The sequence below is a fragment of the Accipiter gentilis genome, chromosome 12 (genome assembly GCF_929443795.1).
Source record: "Accipiter gentilis chromosome 12, bAccGen1.1, whole genome shotgun sequence".
Taxonomy (NCBI): Eukaryota; Metazoa; Chordata; class Aves; order Accipitriformes; family Accipitridae; genus Astur; species Astur gentilis.
In genome coordinates this window covers 28,650,377-28,667,989 of record NC_064891.1, presented here as the reverse complement: position 1 = coordinate 28,667,989, position 17,613 = coordinate 28,650,377, and the positions used below count along the sequence as shown (strand labels likewise).

The following is a 17,613-nucleotide window of genomic DNA, read 5'->3' as shown; positions in this document are numbered from 1 at the left end:
ATAGATCTAGAGACACAAACAGCTAAGAAACTTTCTCATGACAGGAAAGACTTCTTGAATGGCACTGCTTCTTGTTTCAGAAAACAGAATCTACTGCACACCTCAACTGAGGGAAAGTCTGTTTTCTACAGGTTGTTTCCGAGAAAGCACACAAGAGAGAAAATTGTAGGAAAACGAGAAACGCCAGAGGCCTTGACCATACAACTCAGCTCCCAGTACGCTGCTGAAAATCTCATTTGTCTGTCACCAATACAGGCAACAGAGGCACACAACAATGAAATACCGTTATCGCAACTTAATTCTTGACCTGAATAGGTATATACTTTCCATTTTAGGACAACAGAGAATGGGAATTACCCCAGTGACCCACACACAGCATGTTTCTGGGTGGAACTGGGATGAGGAGTGGAGGGTGTGGGAAGCTGCCCTCTTTCCTATGTTGAGCTTACCAATGGAAGGCATCACGCCACTATCCCTCAGCATTTCTGCCTGCGTGCCTACCAAACTGCAAATTAGCTGTGTTTTACTGTATAAGAGCAACTTTGGAGGCAACTTTGGGACTACATACAAAAAATAGGACAGACAGACGCTCAGTTTTGAGTTCTCCATAAGCAAACCACACATTTTATAATTTTCAGGACCAAAGTGACAAATTCCTGACCATACTACTGTGGGTGTCATAGAGGCAATTAAGCAATCACCCAGAAATACAGACTATCAGACAATTCTGCTGTTAGCAGCAAAGGCATCAAATACATCTGCAACAAAAAGGATCAGCAGAAGGATCAGTGACATCAATTCATTCCGAACAACTTACAGGAAAGTAAATGCCACAGACAGACAGAAAAAAAGAGATCTCTACATTAAACCGATATTTAAGCCTTAAAAACCCCAGAAGGTGTTTGCACCGAGAAAAGCAAAAGCACAGCACTGGCAATGTGGCTGATTAGGAGAACAGAAACCTCTACCACTTGCCCCAGGGGTGCCCAAGAGTTCTAACACAGTGTTAGGATGCCAAAAAGAGAATAGAGAACAACATATATAATATTATAACTGGTGAAACCTACAAAGTCAGTGACAGCAAGGAACAGAGAAGATAAGAGGCAAGAATTTGCCCTGAAGGCAAATTTTACCACAATTGCCTGCTTCAGGTCTACTCATGTCCTAAGCACTACTCTAGTTTAATCTCCATAAAATAAGTACAGGCTGCTGAATAGTCCAAATTTCAAAAATAATTTCTTTATAAAGATTTAAATTTATGGTGATAGCATGTATTCGCATATAGTGTAAATGGAAAAGTCATGAGCAAATAGTAGATGACTTCTAACGTGACTTAGTCTAACAAACCCAGAAGAAATCATTCCTCCCCTCACTGCATAAATTCTTGGTTCACAGTGTTGCTAGACACATTGATAAAGCACTATAAGATCTTAACCAGAGGATCAGTTCTACCCCAGCCAACGATTTGAAGGCTTTTTTTTCAAATGGTCCTCTTCCCCCACCCCTGCTCCCTGCCCCCCACCTTATAATGTACCTTAAGTAGTTCTTTGTAGGTGTTTCGACTTCATAGCTAAAGCTCTTGCGGCTTACAGTAAAAGCCTTCCCATACCTACAGCTTTGGCCTCCTTAAAGGTATGAGTAATAAAACACAGTCTGAGATACAGCCATTCAGGATAAATTCTCTTTTGGAAAAGATGAAAAATTCATTCTCTCCCAAGAGCCACGCTGGAGCAGTCAGGAGTATTTGCGTCTTTCTGCTATTAACTCAATTAAGCACGCAATAAGGATTGCTGGGTAAAATGCAGCATGTATTTGTGTGCATGTAAAATGCAGACTCAAGGAGTCTTTAAATGCCCTTATAAATACAGCAAAAATAGACCAATAAAGTATTTTGTAATGACTATTTATGTGTGTATAACAACTCATTATTTCAATTCTCCGCATCAGGGATTTCTTGTTTCTTTCCTCTACCCCTTAAATAAATCTAAATAAATTATACATTTAAAAACAGTCTATGCATCTATAACAACAGAAACAAATTTCATTTAACATCCAGCTGTCAAAGCCAGCCCTTCTGTCACTCTTTATTCAAGTCTGTTTTACATAATTCATGTCATCTTAATTATTTCCTTCTCTTTGTGGGTAGGATAGCACTTAAGGACGAGCCATTTACAGCACAGTCATTTTCTTTGGAGATGATACGACTGCGTGACATGATAGCTCACAAAAAAATACACTGGTGTTTTAAGGTCTCCAGGTGGGGAGTTATGTATACGCAGAGCCTATCACGATAGGACATCACTTGATCCGCATACTACAGCACTAAAAATAGCAGTATGTATGCATAATACTGTGTTTTAATGCAGACATACTGTGCTATTAATAGCCTCCCTTTTTGCTCCTTTAACTCCTTTACAAACAGATGTTGACAGAGTTTATGAGAAGCAGAGAAGAGAGCATTCGCTCTAACCAGACTGAGATACTTTTTTTTTTTTTTTCTTTTCTCTACAAAGTCCCCAAAATTAAAAATTCTTAAGCCTCAGCCAAGGTCTTTCCCATCCTCCACAACTCCATGCCATTAGTCAATTAGTAGGAATTACAAACAGAGCTTTAATCACATGTATACTAAAATATGTCTAAAGCAATACAGGCATCACTCTAGAAATATCCTATCCCATTTGCACAGGATAAATAATTAAATTGTTTTAAGCGGTCTAATCTATTAATGCCTGGAGAGGCCTTAATTTTGGCCACTAAATTTCAAGAAGCTACGTTCGTCAATTCAATATAGTTAACAGCCATAAATCAACTTCCTCGCTGTACATGACTAATGAATTTACTACATGATGAAAAAAGCCAATTCCTTAAATTAAGGTTTAACTCTAAAATGTTCCTCATTCTCTCCATCGCCTGGAACGTTTCTCTTCCTTCTTTGTCCTCTCTGTGGCCTCCTGAAATCTGCAGCAAGGGACCTTCAAAAGCGATAGGCTGGATCCTGCCAACATTTACTCACAAGGATGACCAGTTGAGACTCAGGAAATGTTCTCGGTTGAACTATGCCACTAATGCACAACAATGCTTTGAATTACCCCAGACCCTCCAGAATCAGGCTCTTGACGCTCCAAAACATTGTTAGAAACGTCATTGACCGTGGCCAACACTTCCCAAGCTATAAACTCATGTGGTTTTGCTCCCTGCGCATACAATCCTGTACTTCTCGCCCTGCTCTGCTGCTTAGATTACTTTGCACACCATCTCAAGTTATTTAGAGCCTCAGTGAAGCATGACTGCTTACTCAAAGCTGAGCTGAAATGGCAGGAAGAGCCTCCACGCTTGGGGTTTTCACCGTCTCAGCCCAAGGCCAGGAATATGAACACGGATTATCTGCTACCGCTGGCACCACAGAACAAAACCCTTGTAAAATACTAACTTAATTCTGTACCAGGTGACTGTGCAACCTCAGAGAAACCCCCCTCTTCTCCAGTTATGCAATGTACCCCACCAAGATACAGATTGCCTGTTCAGTGCCGCCAAACCTGAATGTGAAGATAGCCTACCCATCTGCTTCCTGATATAATGCTGGTCGTAGGAAGTCACTGAAAATAGAAACCGCCCTCCCTGGTGGTGCCATCTCCACAGAAGGCATTTGCAGGTGCAGCCACACAAAGGCTGTATTGAACACGGCGGATCCTCAGCACTTCCAAATCAGGATGCTCCAACTGCAGCCAGCAAAGTGCAGCTCACCTAGAGCAGTTCAGGACCTAGACTTCCACATAGTCTAATAAAAGTCCCTGCAACCACATAAAAAAAAGATACAAGGATTACTCAGAAATAAGCAACACCACCACAGGTTTCACAGTTACAGAGAAAACACGGTGACCACCTGGGAGCAAAAGGACGCTGAGAAGCTCCTAGGAAGAAAGAAGAAATCCAGCAGATATAAAGCCAGGAGAAAATAGTATTAAAGCAAGAGTTACAGCTTCCTTCACTGCCTAATAATGAGATGATAATAAGATGACAATAAAGCAAAAAGCTTGGATAAGATGGAAAAATTTAAGCGGTTGAAAGTCAAAGGCTAAATTCTTGGCTATATTATGGAGCCAGCTCCCTTGGACCTCATTTGCCCACCACGGTCTTACGCACCGTGGGCAAAAGTGGGATATATGGTCACAGTGCAAGTTCGTTGATTAGGAGTCATAAAAGTTTGGAGGTGCTGAGCTGAAAGTCACAACACCTGTGTGGGTTATTAAGACAGCAATTTTTCAGCATTATGTGTGGTGGAGCAGCACAGGCTTTACAGACATCCAGGGCAGTGCAACTTTCTTGCTTGCTTTGCAGTTTTGAAGAAAAACAAATGACCGACAAATGTATGTATCACGAATGACCAACAAATATATATGTATCATAAAACAATCTGGATTTGCTAGTATGCTGCAACACCTTTGGGGTCTGCTGGATGTTGATGCTGGTTTTAATTATCTGAAGGGACGGTGAGTTGCTTTTGCCTTCCTTCTTGATTTTAAATCAATTTTACTTTTGTGTACGTGACAGGCAAGAATTGTGAAGTTTCATTTTTAAAAAAAGGCTGTCATTTGCTATTTTTCAGTGCACGTGTTGCTGTACTTTCTCATATCTACATCACTCTCTACATATATGCAGTCAACCTAGATGTATATACAAACAAGCCAAATGTTGCACGTTAAAGAAATGCATATATTTAAAACATCATACTGTATACTGTCTATTTTGGCAATAGCCATCTGGAAGAGGAAAAGAGCACAGAAGAAATACTTAATGTAACCAAACTAGATTTTTTACATGTCTGCCAACCTACGGAAAGAAAATTTACTGGCTACTCTTTGCTCTGCAAGCAAATTAACTATTAGTGCAATAGCTTTATCCATACAGAGACACCCAGGCTATGTCATATGGCAACCAACTTTAGCAGAAGACCAATTTGCTTTTCAGTATATTTTTAACTGCTGCAGAAGACGGGACAGGCACACTTTATCACCTTTACAAAGGCCATACCCCTGCAAATCTCAGTCTCTCAATAATCTTTTATTTTCCCGTGTAGTCAAAACATTTTTGTACTGTTTTGTTCTAGTTAAGCCCTTCCCTGGACCAGGTCTGGGTAACCAATGGCTGACAATGGCTCTTGTCACAGCACAGGGATTTCAGAATCACCCAGCGTTTACCCCAGGGAATCCTACTCATGACTAAGCACTCCAGCCATTCCTGCTGCCAATGCTAAGCATGTCTTTAAATTAGCACTGCAGCCACTGCAGCTTTGTTTCTCTTCTAGCTGAGCACCACTGAGCATCACTGGACTGTGACCAAAGTCCTATCTGTCCTATAGATTTCCTCCTTCCTGTAACAACCTTAATAAAATTTGCGATATTCAAAAAGTGATGGGCTCTCGATTTCATATTCCTCTTTTACAGCTGCCTTATTCCTGCTGAAACAGTGGAATGAAATTATGCATGGAAACTCTGCTGAGAATTTTCTTCTTCATGGAAGAAGAAAAAATGCCCGGCATGCTCAGAATTCAAATCAGAACCAGAAGGGCCCCGACACCATATACATGTTATCAATAAGGTACACATTTGAAAATTGCACAGTACTTGCCAAACTTGAGGGTGTCCCCCTAGGAGGAAGGGGATTAAGATGTAACCTTGGGTCAAAAGGTTACACAATCAGGATTTCCCATACCAATGCTGAGAAAATTAAATTCATGGTGGAGATGCTTAGCTGCTGAAATGCAAAGAAACACTGGAAGAAACTAACGTGATTAAAAGACACAAATTAATTCTTTTACGCAGAAGAGCTTCAAAACACAGATTTGGCAGGAATACTCCTCAAACTCACTTATTTATTCATTCATTTTAGTGGCCATGCTCCACTTTGCGAATTATTCTTGATAATTCAAGCAGACATGTAAGGAAGTACCCAGTTCCCACATACTTTAATACATATTCTAGAGTCTCAGAAATGAAAGTTTTTGAACTATGTATCTGTTTCTATGTGTGCATATCTGTGTACATTTCCAAAGAAGACAGATGAAAAAGGGAATATTTGTTTTTCATCTCTTAATTATGCCTTTTTTTCCCCTTAGTGCATTAATTTGGCAGCTAAAGGTTTCTGCTCTCACTGAAGGGTGAGACAACAGAGCCTCTCAGAGCCCCAATTTTTGGCACTTCCTCACTCCTACTTTATGCTTGAGGCTACTTCCCCTCTGACTGATTCTTAATTTGAATAAGCTTTCACTGAAGACTGTATCAGAACTGCAGCAAGTTAATCTTATTAAACCATACAAGTTTAAAAACTCGGAGCTTGATGTCAGGCAGGCTATTTCCAAATTGGTATACTCAAGATCCAAATTAGATCATGAGCAAAATATTAAAAGGCACTAGAGCCACTTCACAGTGAACTTCCATTTCCAAAAGAAATTTCTGGACATCAGGAAATAAGGACTTCTGCCGGTTCAGTGGGAGTCGGGCTCCTGGCTGGGTACTTTTAAGTGGTTTAAAACCTCACAATTTGAGCTACAGGGAAAGGTTCTTAAGACATAAAGGAATTTACTTCACCGACTGTTAATACTAGCACAAATATACAGGTCTTCCTGAAGGATACTTTATAGTTATAGGAGGTTTCTAGTCCCACCCAAAGTCTCCTGACAAAAAACACCTTTGGGGGACGCTTTGTCAATTGGCACTGAATCTGTAAGCTGAGGCAATGAGGTGCCTTTTAAGCACTATAAAAGAAAATCTCCATCCTTTTCCTCTCTCTTTAGAGTACTTTCATTTTTTAAACAACTGAGAAGTGTTTACAGCTTCAGTTTCACTTCAGCAACCTCTGGGCATAGAAGACTGCAGTCATTACAAATGGGGGAAGTGGTGATTAGGACGCAATCTACCCTTGGCTTGCCAACCCACTCACGTGCGCAGTTTGTGGCAAAGTATGTGGCTGTTTAGTTGCCCTTAGGTTCCCTTGACTTCCAGCGACTTGGCGAGGTGACCCATTGGGTGCTTTTGCCACCTGGATGACATCCAGACCACAAAAACAGTTTGCAGAGATCTCCTGGGACACTTCTACCTCCACGCTGACTTCAGACAGCTCCTGTCACGTGCATGGTGTTACACAAGCAGCAAAGTGTCTCCTGGACCCCAGCCTGACATGACAGCCATTACCCTGCATTGTTTGGTACCTGGCTTTAACTCTTTACATCTAGCTACAAGTGCAACTAATCAACTGAAATTGATTTTCCAGACCTGAACTAATCCACTGCATTTAAGGTGACCTATATTCTTTGTGTGTATATATAGTTAAGGGGTTTGGGTTTTTTCAATGTGTCTCAGATATTAGATGCCTGTGTTCAGCTGTCAGCAACTTTGCCAGTAATTCAAAAGCGTGCCAAGGAACACTTCTGACACAGGCAGATTTTAGTGGGATCCTAAAGATTTCTCCCCTGCTCCCCCAAATATCAACAGTGAAGATTTCTCATCTGCCTTTGTACATGCAACTCTCCATTACCCGTGGGAAAATCACTCCATGTACCAATTTGAGCACATCTCCAGGCCACCGACATCCCTGACGAGAGCACAGTGCTCTGATATGCATGATTCAGACCTTGGACACCTGCAACAAGCACTACTTTTTTTCCAGAACTAACCTTGCTCGCTACATCCTAATGGTTGCTTTTATACTTTACTCCACATATTTGCGAGTATTAGCATCGAGAGCCAAACTTTACTTTCCATCAGTGTTAGCTGGGCACCACTGTAATCATTTAAGTGGAACAATCTGCTTCAAGTGACCAAGAGAGCTAATAATTTATCAGAAACAGAACAGGCATTTTGGGGAAGGATGTAATTATATGTGTGCGGTTTGTAATACTCTTGAGTCAAATGGGACATTCTGCGTAATTCAAAGCCATTCAGGGAAAGGAAGAGAGGAAGCAGGCTTTCCAAAGAGAAATGGCCTCAAACTCTCAAATTTATCACAAATGATTTTTCTCCTCCCTCCTCTGTCCTTTTGGTTTTCTTTAAAATAAAGAAAACCTTCAGCATTTGAGTAGACTCCACGGGGCGGAAGGGGAAGAAAAGTTCAAATAATAATCAAAAAATAACATCTTGCCTTTATATAGGTAGGTGATGCAGCCTGAAGTGGAATGCTGTACAGCTGATCTTGTTTCAAACATGGCAATACAGAATTAAAGGGTATTCAGGGTAAAACAACGAGAACCTTCACACGCTCAGAACAAAAACCCAAAACAACTCCCATAAGAAGAAATATCTGAAAGAACATAACTTTCTCTCCTGGGGAGCAGTTAAGTTAGAAGTAACATGACAAACACATAGAAGCTAATGAACAGAAATGGAAAAGGTAGCTTGGATGCCTCTGTCTTCACAGTCTGAAGAGGGATGGCAATGAAATTAAAATCCGACAAAAAGCAATCATTTTTCACACAATAAGCTATTATCCTGCTGGACTTAGAGCTCCTGGAAGTCATCATGACCAGGGACTTGATGAGATTCAGAAAGGATTTGGCCATTTACACGGACAGCAAGAATATCCAGCAATTGCTATTAACGCTAACAAAAAAAACCTAGAAAGAATAATTAGAATCTTGGGCACTGTGGTGAAAGCCCATCTCTAACTATGAGGGATCAGGATGAAAAAAGTGTGGGGGTGGCAGAGACAGTCCCTGCCCACTAAGGGATGATGCATCCTGCCCTGAGGCGAGCAGGACAGGGTACGGGGGCAGACCAGTGACTGCATGGGGAAACCCTACTCCCATTCTGGCATCTTATCTTCTGGTCAACTCCAAATCCTCCCTTCTTCCTTTGCATTAGTTTTATAGTTTTCTACAGTTCTCTTGCCCATAACTCCATCTCCCATTCCTCACAGTATCTCCGCAGTAAAGTTTTTCCTTCTTTGTCACTGGTCCCACTCTGGGTAAAAGCATGTAATATACTGCCTACTACAAACTGCAACTCTCAGTAACAGACTGAATGCTGAGGCCATAATTCAGTCCGGAGGCTCTACTATTGCCCATAAACTACTCGCTGTCTCCCGGTTTACGATGTCAGCAGGACTCCAGCTGAATTAAGGCTTCTACTGTATATAACTGACACCAATGTATTATCTTATGCATAATGCATAGAAGATGGCTCTAATCATAAATTCCATATCCTGCCCTTCCTTTACATCACAGATGCGGCCCAGCATCTCTTATGCAGTTTGCTTACTGATACATAAATTCCCTCTCCTGAATTATAATGGCAGCAAAACCTTTTCTTGGGTCACTGCTTCCGATAAAAGCCATTCTATCCCTCCTTTCCCCAAAGAGGTTGAAATAAACTTCAGTTCATCCCAGTAACAAAACTCACACATAAATTTAAGGACCGTGTTGAACTGATGATCCAGGAACATTGCCTGCATCAGTCCATATTGGCAAGCAAATGGTTTGTACCCAACACCCATCTTTTGCCTGTCTGCATTTGGTATCAGCAGAGTGATCACACAAAATAAAAAGCTACATTGTGGATGCCAAACTGCAAGCATGCAAAGGTGACTGAGGTCTGCAGTGAGTGTTTCCAGCCCTGCAGAGAAGTACAGAAATCCCAGGCATACACACAGAAAGGGTGTGGTATAAGCCAGCACTGGTTTTACATGTCTTGGAACGGAATACGGAGTTCAAGCTCCAAAGATTTCACAAACGATGCAGTCAAAAATGTGCTGAATGAAAGCTTTGAAACATCTTGGAGAATAGACAATCCCCTGCATATAAACCCAGTTTTGACCTCAGGCACAGACTAACTGAGCTCTTTTGTACAAGAAGAAAGAAAAAAGCAAAAGAAACTGATATAGATGCATTACTTCAAAGTCATCTTACCTTACAGCCCTTTAGCCATTATTTCTAGCCAGAAGACTAACCAGAGAAGGAGCATGTATGTATCCCTTCTACTCAAACCGAATTATTTCTTTCTAATCTTAAGACAGTATAAGTCTACTTAGCCTGAATAAACCTTATACATTATCTTGCAATGCTCTAAATCAATTTAAGCCTCGTGACAAAATGGCCAAGCATCTGAAGAGCAAGCCCTGTGACGGCCTTGTAAGGCTGTCACATTCAGGCAGACTGAAGGTGTAGGAAGGCTGAGCAGAAGCATCTTCGATGTTCATCACTTCAGCAATACAGGCAACAGGCAGGAAGTGCCATGGGCAGCATGCAGATGCCTCGCTTTAAACTTCGCTCTTCAGGCACCTTGGATAATGCTTTTCACGGTACAAAACCTGTTTCAGTAAAAGCAGAGAATAGTACTCGAGGGCCTAGAGCTGCATCTTCCCTGATCGCCCTTCCTTGCAGTTACAGGAAGGTTTTCTATGTGCTTGCACCCACCTCCCGCAACACGGTAATAAATGCAGTACACGTTTCAAATGGTGGACACCACTGTCAGCAATGTCTCCATCTTTGCTCAACACTTCCTCCCTGGGTACACATTAGTAGCTGCTGTTCCCAACGAGCCTCAAACATTCAGAAAAAACAGATGACAGGAGCATGTTTCACATAGGTCTTCTCCCACTGGCAAAAGCTACACGCGGCAGGCTGCCAAGGGCTGGCCAGTCCGTTCCCCCTGACAGGCTGGAGCTGACCACTTTCACACTAGTAAAGTAATGGATGGAGTAATAAACCTGGATTTTCCCTGCACGGTTTTCAGCACATCGTGCATTCAGCACTTCTGAGGCCACTTCAAGACATGATTTATCCAAGAGATTATCCCATGTCTTCTCTTTGTCAGTTAAGGCCAGCGAGGGGGAAAAAAATGAAATGAAACAAAACAAAATAGCTGGCAAACTGAAATGTTCTTAGAAAACAACAATGATGAATTTCCCCAGCTTCCTCTAGCCTACGCACTTCAAGGAGGCCTTTCCCTTTGGCCACATTGCTTTCTCAGCTCAAGTCTGGATTTTCTGAAATGATAGCACATTGGAATTGTGTGCTAACAGCAACCAAAACCCAGCAGCCACAGCACAATTCAACTGTCTATTTATTTATTTATTTAAAGTGTGGTGTTTTATAGCTGGCCACGGCTACCAATTGGTACCCGGGGAAGCCTAAAGCATTATTTTTGATCTACAGAGCCTTCGATGGTTTGGAACCTAATTACCTTCAGAAACTACTTCCTCCTCATCATCTGTTACCATGGCAGCTGCAATCAGATGAGACGCTTGGGCTGACAAGCCCCGATTTACTACGGTACTAGGGCAATTCCAGGGGGCTGTTGCTTTCAGAATTTACTCCTCTGCTTGGGTCTGACAGCATTTTCAGGGAAGGAAGAGGTAGGATAAATTAAGACTGTACAGGCTGGGAAGTAGCGACCTTTTTTAGAGTGATTCAACAGCTCAGTGCACACTGCTCCACTAGCACTTACTGTTTTGGTTTTTTGGTTTTTTTTTTTTTTCTCCTCTTTGTAATAGTGTACGTGCCCTTGTCCCAGGGTCAAGGTACAGATGAGATTAGTAGACTTTGCTTCATTTTAAAATATCTTTCTGCATGGTGAGAAAATAGATTCTTTAACCAAGTGGTGAGCCTTGTGTTCTAGCCTTTAAAATCAGAATCCAGGGAATGTGAGCTTCAGTAGTCCCTGTCCATTTCTACTGTTTACAGAAACTAATGTTTAACTGAAATATTAGCATTTTTCCATATTGATGCTTTTCACGTGGCGATCTCAAAGCACCAGACTTATGCTTCCCAGAAAGAGAAGAGCCTAGCTTCCCACTGCAACATCTCAGTCCTTCAGAAACGCACTTCCCATGCCATCTGTGTGATAACAAATTTAGAAAAATGAGTAGTATCTTGGCAGTCTTCACAAAATGTACCCAGGATGCAGGAGAAGGTGGAGGGGTTCCTACCAAATGGGGCATTCAGTATCTGAGTCAGAGGTGATGACAACGTCTAAGCAGGGGGCTGTTTTCTGAGAAATATGCCATTAATTTTATAGAGCCTGACACAACTATGCTGCAATTCAGCTGAAGTCTGCTCATTCAGTCCTACTGACAGCCTCGTCATTACAGAGCCTCCAGGTCTGCAGCTCTCCTTGTCCTGCACATCCTCCCCACATACACCAGGACAAGCTACTTAATATAAAAGACTCCGAGAAGACCTCAAAATTGGTGTGATCAAAACCAGTGGCCACTTCATCATCAATTAACGTGAATTATCGTATCTGTAAAATACGGATAACCCTGCCTATTTATTTCCCAATGCAAGAGCAGATCACTGGCGTTTGAGAATTGTCCTGAAAATCACAGGTTCTGACAGCATCAATAACAGCACACCATGAGATGCAATATTATTACAATAATAATGGCACTCGTTTCAGACTCCTGCATTTTTCAGGTCATCAACCAAAAACATTAACAAAACACAGCCCTTCAGGAGATGAAAAATCTTTGCAGTTTAATGCAAGCTGGTTCATACAATTTCTTTCTTCTCACCCATCCTGTGCAAAGTGCCTGCCGCCATCCTTCCGACTACCAGGATTGTTGTGAGTGCCCCTCCTCAGGTAAAAAGATCAGGCCCTCTGATGAAGCTAAATGGAAATCTGAAAGCATCAAGCAGCTAACAACAGTCTGACACTCTTAATTGCACCTTTTTTTTTTTTTTTTTTAAACTCTAGGTCTTGACCTGCAGGCTTCATCAATGATGCCAACACTGAAACCACAGGGACAAACCACACAATTAGACTCGAACCTAAAGGAAACTAGCTCAGCTAAGCAACTGCAGCCCGGCAGGGCATCTAGGACCTCCCAGCTGTGCCTCCCACGGAGCTACTAGAAATTCTCTACCTGCTCACCCAGCAGAGGAGACTAGCAGAGCTGCAGCACTCACCTGCCAGGCCCTGACCTTTACTGCAACAGGGTGCTTTGCTGGGGGCAGATGGCACCAAGACCAGCTGCAGCAGAGCAGGGGGTACGTGTCCCGCTGCACTGTGCGGGCTACACATCCTCTGCCGGAGGAGCTACAGTTTATCTGTCCTCGGAGCAGCGGGAAGCTCTGGGCAAGAGGTGTCTTGCCTGTGGGACACAAAACGGGTCAAGTGCTCCCTTCAGGGGAGAAGAGAGGGGAGAGCTGAGCAGTTTTCAGCCCTCATCCCCAATTCAGCAGTGGCAATATTGGCCCACAAGAGCTCTGCAACGCTCTACTGCAGCAAAAGGTTAAAGCCTACAGGAAAGGATAAGGAGCTTAGTAATAAACACTAAGGTGGTATCTACAGCGCACAGTTCTGTAAACGTGCATGCAAAACCTGATCCACCCATCTTCTTCCTTCCATTGGCTTCAACCCAGGAAAGCACACGGGCAGGTCATCATTCCACAAAACACTTAAGCATGTGCCTTAAAAAGAAGCACACGCTAGCATATTTGTCTGAATCAAGGAGTAGGCAACCAAATACTTAACTCCCTTGCCCGTGTTGCAGGCTTAAATTTGTGGGGCACTTTTATGAGGTGACTAACTCCACTGACTTGTAGTGAAACCACAGCATGCAAAAAGTAATACACAGATTTCTGTCTTTCTGAGCTGGGCATTTCCTTGGTGGAAAGCATCCACAAGGAATTCAAGAGACCGTGCTGAAAACTTTTTTTTTTTTTCCTTTGGGGTGTTTTTTAATAGATTAAATGGCAGTGTTAACACTATAAAAACAAAGGCAACTCTTACGGGAATAGAAGGCTGCTTTTCCCTATTGTTCACAGAGAACCCCGTCTGTTTGAATGGATGATATGTTAATTTTGCAGCACAGTTGCTCAAGGGAGGACATAGTGAAGTCTCCCATGGTACAGTGCACACAGTTTACAATGGGCATGGTTAGAATTTAATTGTTTGTTACAGCCCTCGAAAAGATGTTTCTCCAAAGCAAACATGCTACGAAATACATTTTTCTCTAATCATATCAGAAAAACTTCAGTCCATAAAGCACTCTTCCTGAGCTTTTATGGGCAGCTGCTGCTCGAATGCTTGAAGGAAGAGCTGGAAAGTTAAAAAACAAAATAGGCCACAGAGATTTAATTTCCTATAAAATAGCTCTCTACAAGCTGTTTAAACGTTCTTTACTTAGAGCAATACTCCAAAGATTTTAGAGATTTTCAGGGCAATGCTTGCAGTAAGAACTCCTTGTGTCCTTCTGCTCAGGGGGCTCCACAAACACACCATCAGATTTATGCCTTTCCCTTTCAAAATAGCCCCACGTACTCGTCTGCAAAATTAATTTAAATAAACATACAGAAGAAAGAAACATACTAGCTCAATTTTTTTTGGTGGGGGGGAGGGTGGGCTGGGGGAGCAGTCACTAATATCTGCCATAAATCTGCTCACTCGCAGCCTCAGCTCACATACCAACAACAAACATCTCTGTCTCACACATACTTTTCTTCCCACCTTTCCCTCTCCCCCTCCCCACAGCCATGCCATAATGTGCCTAAGTTGGCTGTACAGTGTTGCTGATTAAAAACTGCCAGCAGTTAGACAACTTATTATGAAAGCTACAACGGGACTGTGTATTTATGAATGCAATAATTAATCAATGCATAATAAGCATGCACTGCGCATATCATTTTTCTTTCCATATGCAGACAGCTTCGATTACCATGCAGGTTATACTGCCACGAGGATCTTTAGTTCCCAGCAGCTGATTCCCCACCCCGCAGCGTTAGCAAAGGCAAGCTCATTGTATTAAAGCCTGCATTCATCTGCGAAACCACCCAAATACTGCTGAATTCATTAATTTTGCAGGTAGAGGTTTTCAGAAGAAAATCCCATAGTTAGTGCCACAACTACTAGGCTGTCACGATTTTCCTTTTAAAGTGCTTTTTTTCAGAGGCTCAGCTGTAAGGCATACTCAGAGCTGTGAGCTGGCAGACTGGTTTGCATCTTAAGAACATATTTCATTTTAATGGTTTTATTTTTAAATTGTTTCAACTCTTTGAATAAATGGAGATTAAAAAAAGAAATGAGACTGACATAAAAATGCAAAGTATTTTCCCCTTTTTAACCTGCCTTTTAACTAGAACCAGGTTATATTTATTTCCAAGAAACTCAAGAGTACCTAATTAATAACACAATTGCACGCTTCTTCATGAAAATTGATCAAATGCCTTAAATGCAAAGAGCCACCACCCTTTCCTGAGCCTCCTCACTGATAAATAGCATCAGGCAAGGCCCCACAGATATTAATATTCAGAAAGCAGGGATTTGCTTTTCCGTTGCAAGACATTTCCCCCTCAGTGGCCATCTTTCGCAGCACCACTTTCTTCCCAAATGGAAAAACAGAGATGCTTTGCCCCAGAGATGTGCTTCCCTGCTAACTCTCTGCTAAGCCATTTGAGTCCGCAGTGGTGGTATCTGGAGCCAAGTAATCAACATGAGTTTTCATCCCAGCACTGTGGGCCCACAACATGATTATGTGCCCTCCCTGACCAAAGGGCTAATGTTTATTGCAGGCTTGGTACACGTGGGGACTGACCAGAAGATTGCAGAGGTCTGCATTTGGCTTGGAAGTTACTGCCTGGAGGACATTACTACGTATATATAAAAATATTAATACTTTGTACTCTGTAATGGCCCACAAAGGGGATGACATGGTTTTATTCTGCCAATATGCAGAGGATTAAGGGTTTCTGCTTGAAGCCACTAACAACCTGAACAGGAGAATTACAGTAATTCCACTAAAACCATGCCGAATCCAAGGGACTGGCTGATGGCGTGTTGTTACCCTTTCCCCTTGTCTTGAAAATGTAACCAGCACAATCCTACAAAACAGGACTTCAACCAGCTACGCAAGAAGGTTTAACTTAAAGAATGGGCTTATAGGAGCCATATGCAGCGACAAGGACATTTTTCATGAGACCTCTCAGGATTTTGAGACCTAAATCCTTGACTTGGAGCAATTCTAAAAGGAGCTCAAAAATAGCCGTTAGCATGTCAAATATAGATGAAACTCACGCTTTCTCTTCTGTTGCTCACACAACTCCATCTTTAGTGCAAAATGTCTCAGAGCAAACAACAGCAAGATACTCCATTAAAACCTTTACACTGCTTTAGCCATTAGGTCACCATGCAAACACTGTTGTCATGACTTCAATTAGCAACACTTTGCCTATGTCAATCCCATTATTAATACCCTGAAATAGTAAGTTTTATTACTATTTAATTAACAGCCAAATGCACTGAATAATTATTCATGTGTAGTTATTAGGAAAAATGTACTGAATGCAATTACATGTCAAGAACTGTGGCTTACGAATCCTTCCCACAACACCTCTTGTGCCAGAAAATACCCTGAAAAATTCAGCAACAGTTAAAGGCCTTCCACAATCAGTATACCTCTAGGCTGGAATAAACTTTTGGGCCCTGGCTCTGCAATACAGGACTCTGTCTATGTGGCATGCATCTCAGTTACCATTTCCTGATGCAGCAGCCACACTTAACAGCAATAGTTATTATACAGAAAATTACCAAGTTTTTCTGCAAAACCAACGTGAATGTGAGTCCTTGACTGGGAATTCAGATCCTCCCTAAAACAAAGTCTGGCAACACAATGAATGATGGAGACTTTTCTTTGCATTTTGAAAAATGTAAATGTTATTCTGAACACAAAATATTAATTATTTAAAGGAGATTATTTGCCATCTGTTTGAACACAGCACAAAAAAACAGTGAATGTGCATTTGAGAAAGACTTCACTTATATGTTCATTAAGAGCCTTGATATTTAGGTAATTTCAGAGATAAAATTGGGACACAGTGAGTATCAAGATGACTGATTAGATAGTAGTACTTACAGCAAATGTTATTTATACTGTGCGATGCTAACCCAGCTCTGTTAAACCCACAGTTTAGCAATGATAGCTGTAATTCTGTGCACATGCGGACTAAGTACCTGCATTTTCTTATGCAAACACACACACAAACTGGTGTGTACATACCGGATTAAAAAACCAACAGTCAGCAAACAAACAATATTAAATACTATACCTCTGAGTCATAATCTTATAGGCATCTGGCAGATAACAGCGGATATTCTCCATCTGAGCAGGATCAGAGTCACAGATTTTATCATCAGTCCTCCCGTAGTTGGCACTTTCGATCATGATAACATCTGTTCCCGGGCAGCGAAGCTCTATGGGGTAACTCTCGCAGGACAGCTCCCTTCGGACCACAGCCATGGGGACCGGGGCACGGCTAAAAGCTGCAAGGATTAACACAGAAACACAGCAAACACTTACTTTCCACACTGAGGCTAGGATTAAAAGCAGAACAACGTGTAGCAGCAGGTTTTATCCATATGCTGTACTGAGATAGTTTTGATACCATTGAGATATGGTCTGCAGAAACAGGGTCCGATCCCCAGCTTGCTGGCTGCCCAGAGAAATCACTTCTTCACTCAGCGACTTGATTTTCTCATCTCAAAAATAAGCTAATGACCTCTTTTATACAGGGCTTTAGAAATCCCCTATTGAAAGAGGTAAATAGCAACTATGGCACTGTTATTACTTCTACTTACCAGGTGAAAAGCTAGTTAGCTTTGATATATAAAATTACAGTCTTGTGTT

General features: G+C 41.8%; 1 protein-coding gene across 15 annotated transcripts in view; it reads right to left on the bottom strand.

The window, feature by feature from the left end:
• ADGRL3 (adhesion G protein-coupled receptor L3) overlaps positions 1–17,613 on the bottom strand; it is a 525,365-nt gene that overhangs the window by 264,756 nt on the left and 242,996 nt on the right. For all 15 annotated transcript variants that reach the window (XM_049815198.1, XM_049815210.1, XM_049815213.1 and 12 more), the window contains one exon: positions 17,036–17,249. In XM_049815198.1, coding sequence (XP_049671155.1) covers positions 17,036–17,249 — 214 coding nt within the window. The remainder of the gene's footprint in view (positions 1–17,035; positions 17,250–17,613) is intronic.